At 45.7% G+C, this 12,778-nt stretch overlaps 1 protein-coding gene across 7 annotated transcripts in view; it reads right to left on the bottom strand.

Moving 5' to 3' along the window:
* Nucleotides 1-1,239: 1,239 nt before the first annotated feature.
* Nucleotides 1,240-12,778, bottom strand: part of NCOR1 (nuclear receptor corepressor 1) — a 120,844-nt gene continuing 109,305 nt past the window's right edge. For 6 of the 7 annotated variants that reach the window (XM_066634789.1, XM_066634788.1, XM_066634790.1 and 3 more), the window contains exons 44-47: nt 11,308-11,361; nt 9,607-9,828; nt 5,465-5,647; nt 1,240-3,994 (exon numbers count right to left, since the gene is read on the bottom strand). In XM_066634789.1, coding sequence (XP_066490886.1) covers nt 3,807-3,994; nt 5,465-5,647; nt 9,607-9,828; nt 11,308-11,361 — 647 coding nt within the window. In that variant the 3' untranslated portion in view covers nt 1,240-3,806. The remainder of the gene's footprint in view (nt 3,995-5,464; nt 5,648-9,606; nt 9,829-11,307; nt 11,362-12,778) is intronic. The other variant, XM_066634792.1, reaches the window with a different exon arrangement.

Here is a 12,778-nt window from a genome sequence, read left to right as displayed (position 1 = left end):
CAAGAATGTGAGTAAACAAACAAAAAGATTGTTGTCTCCCCTTTGCTGGCCAAAAAGGACAGACAACAAGAATTACAACCCATTGGAATGTTTAACACCTCAGTAGAGGGGCACCTGATCAAGCAGAATGGAATGCAGCTATGGCTCTCCAGTTGGGAAGGGTAAGAACTAGGAGGGCTAGCAACCAGACCCACTCTGAGAAGGTTCTGTCCTCAAACGTTTCTGACTGGACAGTCTAAATAAGTATGAAGTCACCTCAGTACTATTTGCATAAGAAGTATACTAATGAATGCCCCAAGGGGTGTGTCCAGTTCTTCTTGGGCAGTTTTTGGGTGCAACATCCTGCATGCTGTGAGCTCCATTGTCCACCATGGGCATCTAGCCTCACAGGTAGCCTGGAACTAAGAGATCTACAAGATTAACTGACCCAGGTGAGAGATAGGGATTAATAGATAGCCAGCTAGCTTTATTATTTTATTGCTGGTATGTTTCCTAGATGTTTATGCCTCTAGCATTTGCTGACTTATGTAACCTTATGTACTTAAACTAAAATCTTTTACCAAGTTGTTTCATTGCCTGTTGGGGACAAAGGTTCAGAATCCTTCCTAGCCGTTCAGCAAGCTACCAAGTGCTCATTGAGGTCTAGTAACTTGAGGACTGAAGCTTTAATTGGAGAAAGAGCTCAGTGCCTGCAAGGGATAAAGCCTAGAGTGTCTCAGTGTCTCTGGACTGAGGCACTTGCACATACAGGGTGGTGGCAGTATTACTGGACAGGGGGGCCTTAAGGGCTATAGGGTTCGAGAACCAAGAACTCTGAGCACCCCAAACCTCCCTAAGTTTACGACAGTCCCCATTTCTTATTCAGTGCAGAAAATACACCGTGCAAAACATTCATCCTCCACAAGTCAGGTGCACACACACAGCTGTTAGGACTGAACCATGGTTAAAAGGGTGTCTTTGATACACATTTTTGATGTCCTTTTTTTAATCTGTTTGATTGGACGTGCTTGCTCTCCCCAGTCTGTTAGGCATTCTTCCTGCGTGGCACTGATCTGCAAACGAGTTTAAAGATTCCGTATCAACAGAAGCTGCTTTCCACTGTTTTATTAGAAGGAACAGAACTGGTCATCCTGTGCTCTTAAGAGAAATCTTCATTAAATAATTTTCCACACAGCTCCTTTGGTAACACATCACCCTTCACTTTCTACCTGGGAAACAAGACAGATTGCAGAATCCGTATGGAGTACTGATCCCCTTTTTATTTCATTGGTCTGAATGGAAGAAGTCACCATCTTACTCAAAACATGGGTGTGAACAAAAGATTTTTTAATGATGCATGGGTTTCAGTTGCTCCCTGCTCCCTCCCCCACAAATTAGGAGACCTGTACATGAGTATTACTGAACATATCAAAGATGAAAAGCATTGATCAGAAATCAAACATTTCTTTAAAATAAAAACCTAAACCATATACAGTTATTTTGGATACAATGATTAACAGACACCTTCCTGCATGACAACCTGCCATAATAATTTTTTCCCCAAATCCTTTGGAGTTTTCTCACAAATCTCCACTTTGGCTCTGGGTGCTGGCATTAGGGAAAACAAAATTAAACATTCTCCAATTTACAATAATTACAATACAATTGCAGCTGCTATACAATGACACCAGGTAACTTCTGTCAGGAAGATTTTGGGAGGCAAAGCACAATAGAGTTGCTTCTTGTGTAGACACTATGTCATGAACAGAATTAGCAAGTCCAACAATGTTGCTGTTCATTAAATATCTTCCTTTTAAAGATTTTCATTGTATCTTTTTCTGAAAGGGGGGAGGTGCATGTCTTTTGCTACAAGTGGCCAAAAGGCAAGCAGCTTGTGGAAGGGGAAAAAAAGCACCTTGCTGAACTAGTCAAAAGAAGCTAGATTTCTCAACTAGCTATCATCCAGTATTGGCTGGGGAAATGATCAGCTTTAAAAAAAAAAGTGAAAGTCCGTCACTATAACCAACGTTAACAGAACGTCAGTGACAATTTCAAAGCTCTGCTGACTTGTTCTACTTATGGGCAGGATTTCACCAAAGACAGCAATATCCAAGCATGAGTTACAAGACATCTTGAAATGGCTAAAGCTAGTTCTGTAGCAATTCTGCATCACAAATTCTGCATCACCAACTGGAACTGTTCAAATGAAAAACAGCTGCCTTATTTGGAACACCAATAGTTTTCAATGCTTCCCTCTATCAAGTAACACCTCAAGTAGTCTACCACATAAATCCTGAACACAAGAGGTCACCTTTCAAGGGAAGAGGCATTGCACTCTCATCGTAAAGCAAACCAAGTTGCTTCTCATTTCTCAAAGTTCTCCAGTGTGGTTTCCCCCTCATCAGCAAGTTCAAATCGTGCAGAGCCCTAAACGCCAATCCAAATACACCTGCAGAATCAAGTACTTCCAAAAAAATTTAAGCAGTTTTTAAAATAAAAAAGGATCCATGGATCAAGGGTCATTTTCAGAGTCCAATTGCTACGATGGTTAAAAACACGTATCAGCGTCTTTCCAATTTTGTTGATTTACTCAAACAAGATGCAGAATCGTTTCAGGTTAGTTGTAGTGAGAGCAATGGAGGGGGAAGAGTAGCCTTCTCTTACAGATGTAGAAAATAGAAACAGGAAAGAAAAAAATTATTATCTAGCTGCATTTTTCTTGTTAAAATGAATTTTAATGCTGACCTAGAGCCTTTTGGACTGGGGAAACAATTTACTATGGCTGCCTTACTAAAGAGCAAAAATTGACTGCAAAACAGTGGCAGACAACACAGAAGCAAGAGGTTGTGGGGGGTGAGCAAGAATTTCTTGGTTGGGGCACCATTCAAGTGGTTAGGTGTGGCTGAGCAAGGAACACTCCCTTTTCTCACTGCTATGTATACACTTGTGTATCGGAGACAGAGAAATTCACCATTATGTACCCATGCAATATTATTTTCACAGTGTTGCTGAATGAAACCGATGATGGAAAAAATTTTACAGTGTGGCAGAATCATTAAGAAAAGATCCTGCAATTCCAGCAGACCAGAGACTGTTTAAAATGTATAGAATTAAGGGGTCAGTTTAAAAAAAAAAAAGTTTTCCACAAGATCTTGAGCAACCACAGAAAGAAAAAAAATGTGTCTAGAATTAGGCGAAAAAGGATAGTGCCACCTCTGAAGTGCAGCACCGCACAGACCAGGCATGGATGCTATGTGCACAGAATGACTTGGGGCGCGACTCGCCTGGAACAAGACTTGCATACATGCCCATTCACTTCAATGAGCGCATGCACAGGCGATCTCCTGGGTGGGGTGCGCTGTAAGGATTATGAACATTCTACACTTGAGAAAACGCTTTTTAAAAAAAATTATAAAATGACCCCAAAAAGTTATGCAATGATTTGAACATAAGTACACCAGATACTCTATCAAGGGAAGGAAAAAAGTCCACTGCAGAAAAAGTTACTCTATTTACATATGAATGATTTCTTTTAAAAGACATTATGCTATGGTTCTCTTTACAAATAAGATGTCGCTCAGGAATATGTCCTTTTTAAAAAACTCTTTACATATTTATCTTCAGAGTGCCAGCCTTCCGACACACAGCTTGTGCAGGAAGGAGTCTTGACTGGATTACTCCCAAACATGTTCTTGTTAAGTTCATAGTCCTCCATGGCCCCTACTCTCTTGGAAAGTCTTTGGGCACAGGTCATTATAGCACACCAGGTTTCCAACCCCATTACAGAACTATTTCTTTTCCTCTAGAAAAGTCCTCTTTCCCCTTGTTCAGTCATCACTGTCTGAAAGAGTCTCGTACTGTGCAGAGAGGAGGGGTGCAGGCTCTCGCTCCCATATTCTGTTGGGCTGGTGAGAGGTGGCCTGGCTAACGGGCGGTGGGGCACAGGCAATTGAAGTCGGAGGCGTGCTGCTTAACATGCGCATCGTCAAAGGATTGTATGGAAACTGGGTGGATCCTGCAGGCACAAAATTGATTTGCTGTAGTCAGAAGTGCATTTCCCCAATCCTACCACCTTAAAGAGCTGAGGCCAATCACAAGGTTTGCATCTCTTTTCCCTTTGAGACCTGCCCTTCCCTTTGAGTCCTTCCCTTTGAGACTCCAGGGCAGTGCCAATCTGAGCTGTGGCTACTGTTGGTGTGCTTTTACCTATGCCCACAAGAGGGCAGAGTCTGACGAGCACACAAACCAGAACTGGAAAACTATAGTTGCAACTTGGACTGCAAACTATCCACTGCAACTTGGAATGAGGGTACTTATACTCATTCCAAGTTGCAGGGAGGCAGCCCTAGCATGAGGAAGGTGGTTGCCCAAAACTGCAGGCACCACTGTGGGCAGCAGGAGGCCAATCCAATATGTGGGGCATTATCCCCCAGCCCAGTGATTTTCAAACTGGGGCGTCGCTACGCCCCAGCCTGAAGGCCCTGGCCTCTGCCCCCTTAAGGGGTGGGGGCAGCAAGGAGGCAGCGACCCAACCCCCAGGACTGCATCACTTGGGGGCTGCAGGGATGCACTCACCAGTCCCTGCAGCAGCGTCCTGGGGGTGTGGGGAGCCCTGCACGAGCATCTGCAGGGCTCCCCAGCCTGCAGCAAGTAACAGTGGAGCAATCACGCTCCACTTCCGGTTTTGCTGAGGTGGAGTGCGATCACTCCACTTCCACAAGGCTGGGGAGCCCTGCAGATGCTTGCGCAGGGCTCCCCGCACCCCAGGACGCTGCTGCAGGCACTGGCGGGTGCATCCCAGTCCCTGCAGCCCCCCTGAGCAACACAATCCTGGGGATCCTGTCGCTGCTTTCCCCCCGCCCCGCCGCCTCCGTCCCCTCCTCTGCAAGGACTTACTGTGGTTTTCAAACTTCCTGAGAGTTTGAAAACTGCAGCCCCAGTCTCTCATGCCGGTCCCATTTACTTTGGTGAGCCTTGTACAGGGTGAATTCCACTGGACTGTATCTCATGTAACTGAATGGGAATCAGGGCGTGCATACGTACATGGTCATGTGCAGACTGCTTGCACCTCAACCACCAAACCCTCTCTGGCAGACTGAAGCACATGGGAGAAATGCTCCCTCTACTTATCATGTCAGGCATTTTTTTTAACTGAAGAGAACAATAACTAGTACTACAATCTGAATTTTATTTTCTTTATTGCATGTATATCTTCCTGACAAGAAGCTCAACATGGCATAAAAACTCTCCTCACACCTCTCACTTTTATCCTCACAACCACCCTTTGTTAGGCTAGGCTGAGAGATTGTGACTGGCCCAAGGTCACTCAGTGAATTTCATGGCTAAGTGTGGATTTGACCTGGGCCCTAGTCCAACACTAATCACTGCACCCTGCTGGAAAACCCAGTTTGGGGGATCTGGAAGCTGGCCCACTGCTTTCAAGCAGCTCCCCCTCCCTCATTGTTCTCCCCTTGACACTGCTCACCTGTTGAGGAGGGCCTGTCTTCCCATGACCACACCGGAGTCTGCCTGTGATAGTCCCCTTCTGAATGCACCGACGAGACTGAAGAAGGCCGTTCTGTTCCCAAATAGCCCTGACCAGGGATTGGTGACTTGGACTTTCTGTTACTGGACTTGCCCATCAGCTTCTGTTTGCTGACTCCCCCTCCTGGAAAGAGAAGCAAGTTAGGTTGCACGGTACACAAGCACCTCAGTCCCAAACCCCTCTCTGTGCCCTCTGATATGGGCTTAAAACTTTCACACATTCAGGTTGCTGTGGCTCTTTTCAATGAAGGTAGTAAACTGCATACGGATCTGGTTCCTCCACTAATATGGGGCAAGAGATACTAGACTCTTTGTACCAGCCAGGTGTGCAGGGCATGCATAAATGTCTCTGAAAGGGACCTTTAGCTCCAGCATCATGCTTCAGGCTACTGTTGGATTATTCCAGGAAGTGCCAGGCCTTGGAGGTTGTTTGGGCTGACCAAGGTAATCTGTGTATACTCAATATGCACATTGGGTAGGGGAGGGAGATCGGCATTAGATGGAATCTCTGAAGCAAAATATGAAAACTGATCAGCACTTTTACAAATTCAAAACATATATAATTTCACACACAGGCCCCCTCCCCACAAATGTATACAGTGTTACGTAGATTTGATCAGTGAAACCGCTTACCATCCAGAACAAATTAACAGATGTGCAACACAAACTGAAAGACAGAGACTGCCATGTAGACAAGGAAGTCTACAGGGCTAAATGTCCAGGGCTAAGACTAGTTAAAAGGTTTTCTATTACCCAATCAGCACAAAGTACATCAAACAAAATTAGGGTGCAATCCTAACCCACTTTCCAACACCAAGATAAGGGCAACGCAGCTCCGAGATAACAAACATTCCCTGACTCTGAGGAAGCCTCTGTGAGTGGCCCCCAACTGCAGGATGCATCGCACGTCCCACTGACACAGCCATGCCAGTGCTGAAAAGTGGGTTAGAACTTGGCCCTTAGAGTGTTTATCGATTCAGTCTCAGCATATGGGCATGCAATTTGATGGTTGAGATGCATTTTTGTTCCCCAGGATATGGCCCCAATGGGGTGGTTAATATTGCTAGGGGACACTCTCAGGGAATTAGCAAGGAACCATTTAGAAATACAAATTGTTGCACAAAACCTGGCACACCCTTGCAGAAGTAGGTCATTATTACCACAGCTCTGCGGCAAACCAGGGATCTGAGGTCAAGAGAGAGTGAGAAAGATATGCCCAAGGCAATCCAGTCAGTCAGCAGGTTAAATTTGGAGGCTGGAGGCTTCCAGACACACACAATTGGCACTCCTAGTCACTCGCTCTAGCACCAGAGGAGTCTGAAAATCTTCCAAACAATGAAAAGTTTTTCTAGTCAAGCAGTGATGAAGTTCTGCCAAAAGTCCTGTTCCTCAGAACAAGACAGGATTGGAACAAAGAGTGGTTTCCTCCCATGGGTTGTTGGGAAAATTGTCCACTTGTATAGCCCCGTCTTTCTAGAGAGGGGGGCCCATACCCTGGCCCTGGGGCCACATGCGGCCCTTGAGGCCTCTCAATGTGGCCCTCAGGGAGCCCCCAGTCTCCAATGAGCCTCTGGCCCTCCAGAGATTTGTTGGAGCCTGCACTGGCCCAACGCAGCTGCTCTCAGTGTGAGGGCAACTGTTTGACCTCCCGCGTGAGCTGTGGGATGAGGGCTTCCTCCACGGCTTGCTGTTTCATGTCCGTGATGCAATAGTGGCAGCAAAGGAAAGGCCAGCCTTGCTTTGTGCAAGGCCTTTTATTGGCCTTGAGCTATTGCAAGCATTCATTCAAATAAGTTCATCTTTAATAGTTTCATTTATGTAAACTTATGTAAATTCAAATTGTAAATGTAAATTAATTCTTTTTTTCCCTGGCCCCTGATGCAGTGTCAAAGAGATGATGTGGCCCTCCTGCCAAAAACTTTGGACACCCCTGTTCTAGACTGAGTGGAAGAAGGAACCTGTCCGAGGACACTCTCCTCCACTGTGAGAGGGTTTTTGTTTTTTTAAACGACCTGTGCAACACTGTAACTCACTGTCATGAATGTGTACAGTTTAGGCCTAGGTTAGCATGTGAAGCCTGAACCAAACTAAGTCAGTAACAGAGAAGTGGCTAGCAGTTCCTAGCTGCAAGAATGTGAGTAAACAAACAAAAAGATTGTTGTCTCCCCTTTGCTGGCCAGAAAGGACAGACAACAAGAATTACAACCCATTGGAAAGTTTAACACCTCAGTAGACTGAGGGGCGCCTGATCAAGCGGAATGGAATGCAGCTATGGATCTCCAGTTGAGAGGGGTAAGAACTAGGAGGGCTAGCAACCAGACCCACTCTGAGAAGGTTCTGTCCTCAAAAGTTTCTGACTGGACAGCCTAAATAGGTATGAGGTCACCTCAGTACTATTAGCATAAGCAGTATACTATTGAATGCCCCAAGGGGTGTGTCCAGTTCTTTTTGGGCAGAGTTTTTGGGTGCAACATCCTGCATGCTGTGAGCTCCATTGTCCACCACGGGCACCTGGTCTCACAGGTAGCCTGGAGCTAAGAGATCTACAAGAGTAACTGACCCAGGTGAGAAATAGGGATTAATAGAGATAGCCAGCTAGCTTTATTATTTTATTGCTGATATGTTTCCTAGATGTTTATGCCTCTAGCATTTGCTGCCTTATGTAACCTTATGTACTTAATGAACTAAAATCTCTTTTACCAAGTTGTTTCATTGCCTGTTGGGGACAAAGGTTCAGAATCCTGCCTAGCCGTTCAGCAAGCTACCAAGTGCTCATTGAGGTCTAGTAACTTGAGTACTGAAGCTTTAATTGGAAAAAGAGCTCAGTGCCTGCAAGGGATAGAGTTAAGCCTCTATCAGTGTCCCTGGACTGAGTCTCAGTCTCCCTGGACTGAGGCACTGGCACATACAGGGTGGTGGCAGTACTACTGGACGGGGGGGCCTTGAGGGCTGTAGGGTTCGAGAACCAAGAACTCTGAGCACCCCAAACCCCCCTAAGTTTGCGACACCCACCTTGGAATGGGGCACGTTACCAACAGCCCAGATGAAAGATGAACAGGCATCATCATCCCAACTACATGCCGGGCTTATACCACAGATGAAGAAATGGCCATGACCACAGATTAAATACAGGTGTGTCCCCCACCCCCATATCTGTGGGGGCTACATTCCAGCCCCTCCCCCCATGGAAATGAGGAAACACTATCTCCATGCCCCCCTTGCCCATTAACTTTGTTTTGGTTCTTACTGGAAGATGTTACTGGAAGATGAAACCAAAGATGTTTCTTCCTTCTGCAGCAGGGGTGCCCAAACCCTGGCCGAGGGGCCATTTGCAGCCCTTGCAATCAAGCCCACGGGTAGCCCTCAGTCTCCAATGAGCCTCTGGCCCTCCGGAGATTTGCTGGAGTCAGCCTGAGGGCAACTGTTCGACCTCTCACATGAGTTGTGGGACGAGGGCTCCTTGCACTGCTTGCTGTTTCACATCTGTGATGCAGCAGCAGAAGTGAACGAAAGACCGGCCTTTCTTTGTGCAAAGACTTTTCTAGGCCTTGAGCTATTGCAAGACCCTCAGTCATTCATATAAGTTCCATCTCTAATATAGTCATTTATGTAAATTTATTCAGATTTTAAATGTAAATTTTTTTTCCCCAGCCCCCAACACAGTGTCAGAGAGATGATGTGGTCCTCACGGCAAAAGGTTTGGACACCCCTGCTTTATAAGATGCTATAAGCATGCAAGCTCATAGCAGGACAAGAAGACAAGCAGCCTGAACACTTGGAGACTAAGGAAAAGTTAACAGGAAGCAGGAAGCTGGTGGCTCTGTTCTGTCTGCAACTCTCTAGCGTCCAGGCTGTCTGCCTGCATGTTGTGCTATAAGCTTGCATGTTTATATTGTCTTATAAAAAGGAAGACAAATTCTTGCTTGCTGCCACCAATAAAAACCCAAACAAAGTTAATGGGAGGGGGGAGAACTGGATACTGGATCCATTGATACGGAGGAATGTCTGTACACTGTTGTGCCTGTGTTTGCCCCATCTAACCCAAATTGGACCCCACTCCCAAAGAGCCACCACAGAGCTTACCCGGATTTGGGGATGGATTAGTTTCTTCCCTCCGAGTTTCACTGTTAGTTGGCAGGGCAGAATTGGTGCCACCAGGTGCTAAGCCCATGGGCTGGGCCATGGCAATGTTGTGGTCCTCCACTTTGTCATCGAAGTTGCCCATCAGTGCCTTGCGGATGATGTCCTCAAGGCCCAGATTGCTGGCAGGATCTGCAAAGGAATGACCTCTAGCACTGACTGGACCTGGGAGGAGGAAGGACACAGATGGGGAACACGTGGAAAGAGAAGACGACGACACATTTCAGCAAGGATGACAAAGGTGGCCAGGGCAGCAGGGAGAAGAAAGTAGTTTTGGAAAAGGAACAGAGAAAAAGAGAAAAAAGTGCCAATAGGTGAATACAGTTGATGCAAAGCTCCAAGTTAGCCAGCAAACTCTGAAATGGCTGAAAAGTCAGTCAGTCATGCGAGCAACCAGTTATTAGAGCAGGACTGATTGTGCCATGGAGTCAGGTTTATAACATGCTCAGGAGAGGGCATACTGTTAAATGTGCATTAAAAATAGAAAATAGGATCAAAGAAAGTTCTCTCTCTCTCTCACTCACCAGTTTGACAAACATTATTCAGGACACATAACAAAGAGGGCCACAGTGTTGAAGCCTTTAAAATTCTGTGGACACTTCCCACAGTTTTTATTTCTAAAGTGCTATTCATGTATGTACAGCAAATGTGAAATAGTCACCTGAAAGCTGAGGAACTCTTATACACCCGCTGAGGAAGCCCAGTACACCCCAGAGGATTTTATGACACTCAGTGGCACAAGGTCGGTTCACACAGGGCACCCCTTGGGCTTCATGGACACCTTGCAGAAATGGTAGATGAGACCTAAAAGGCACCCTATGTAGAAACTGTAGGTGAGACCTAAAAGGCACCCTATGCTCTCCTGTAGTGGTGCACTGCAAAGTTAAGGTAGACACGTGGGACTTTTGGGACTCTCAGACCTGCCTCAAGCTGAAATATGAGCTTCATCAGTGAGTGGAGATTTGAATCAGGTTCTCCCATTCTTAGTTCAATACTCTAGCCCAGGGGTCTCCAAACCATGGCCCCGGGGCCAGATGTGGCCCTCAGCAAGCCTCTTTCCGGCCCACAGCCAACCTCTTGTCCCCAAAAGCCTCTGACCCACTCAACTGAACATGACCAGAACTGTGCTCTGATTGTGTCTGGAGGGTGTTCTGAGGGCCAGAGAGGTTGAATGAATGAGCCCATTCATTCATTTATTCACTCATCTAAGTTCCATCTCTAATTTATTTATTTAAATTTTATATTTAAATTTTTTTTCCTGACCCTCCACACCACACCAGATATATAATGTGGCCCTCTGGTCAAAAAGTTTGGAGACCCCTGCTCTAGCCCAATGGTTCTCAAACTCTTTCAGTCTCTGGAGCCCTCTACCCTCCTCAATGGAGTCTCAGGGAGCCAGGTGCATTTGCGGAGTCTCAAAGAGGCCTGGCACATGCACAGAGTAGCACAACACAGAGTAGAAGGCAGCCATTTATGATGTATATGTGGAGCCTGAAGGGGTCTCAGGGAGTCCCAGGGTTCCTAGGGGAACACTTTGAGAAATGCTGCTCTAGCCGCATTCCATGCTGGCTTTCATACAAGATGCATGTAAAAAGGGAGACAATCTTGTATCATGAAATGCTAGGCAGTTTCAAAAATGCTTACCTGAGGTAGTGACTGCTGGCAAATTGAATATTTCTGTCCCCGGCTGAGCAGCAGCTGTTAAACAAGAAAAGATAAAACACACGTTCTAATTAGTCTTAGGGAATCTACACAAAAGGGTCAGGAATGCGCAATCATTGGAATGATGTTTTCTTCTCTGTCCACTTTCCAAATTCAAGGAATTTGGGGGTTGTAGGAAGAGTTAGATTTTCTTTCCTAACAGTGGGGTTCTTTTTTTGCCTGTTCATTTTTTCATGATCTATAGCCACACTGTGAATTATGCAATTTATTACTTTGAGAACTAGAAGCTGCAGAGTTCAAGTCATGCTTTATAGTTGCACAAGAATAATTTGCACATCACACACCTCACTCTGCCTCTAATTCAATTACCATCACTCTCCCATGGTTCTTAGAGACCAAGTTAATACTGTGTTAAAAAGCTATTAACCTCCTGGCACATTTAACATACGTACATTTGGACAACTGCCCTTGCAAATGATCCTTAACTGTGGTTACCCTCCTGACCACCCTTCTCTAGCAATGTTCCTCAAGTATCCAACAGCTGTCACACGTTTCCTTCTGAATTTAAAATGGAAGGCACAACTCACTCTTACAACCAAAAGGTTTATTTGCAGAGTGTAAAAGTTACCCTCAGTCACAGGAGCCCAAACCTGTGTTTTTGCATGAGTCACTGATCTGGCTATTAAAAAAAACAAGCACAGAGAGCAGCGACTCATGGAGGAACCCATCTAGTCTCCTCTGAGGAAAGGCAATCCTGATATGACTCTGCACAGATGGAATGATACAAATCACACCTTCAGCAGAGATGTCAGAGAACTAGCCAGCAACAAGCTTATTAGAAGGAAACCAGACCAGAAGGCAAAGTAAGGAATCAAGTGGTTCACTGGAAGGAAGTCAGGCCAGAGCAACATAGCACGCAGAGATGCAGCTGGCAGTCCCTTTTGTGTGTGGACACTTTGGGCTCACCCCAGTTGAGGGACGTGCCATAGTCCACTGACAGAGCACATGTTTTGCATGCAGGCAGTCTCAGATTCAAGCCCTACCTGATCTACCTGGAAGATCCCCTCCTGAACCCTGGAGATCTGCTGCCAATCAGTGCAGACAATACTGAGCTAGATGGATCATGGGCCTGATTCAGTAGTTAGTGCTCTGCTTCATATTAAATTTGTTTACATGAATCTTCATGGCACACTAATCTCCTTAACTAAAGTTTGTTAAGTACTCTCCTTTACTCAAAGATAGGTTTTTAATGCCTTTTAACTCAGCAAAAGGGTGTATAGACTTATACACTTAATCCCAGTGGACAATCTCCTCTCCTTTGGCATGCTTTCCTAAGCCATAAAGAGAAATTGACATCACTGAAGGAACCCTTACGGCTTTCCAGAAGGTTATGCTGATGTGGCCAGTGCAGCTGAAAATCCATAGGGGCAATCGTTCTGAGGCCACAAAAATA

Source organism: Tiliqua scincoides, chromosome 8, assembly GCF_035046505.1.
Source record: "Tiliqua scincoides isolate rTilSci1 chromosome 8, rTilSci1.hap2, whole genome shotgun sequence".
NCBI lineage: Eukaryota > Metazoa > Chordata > Lepidosauria > Squamata > Scincidae > Tiliqua > Tiliqua scincoides.
This window is presented reverse-complemented; position numbering and strand designations above follow the sequence as displayed.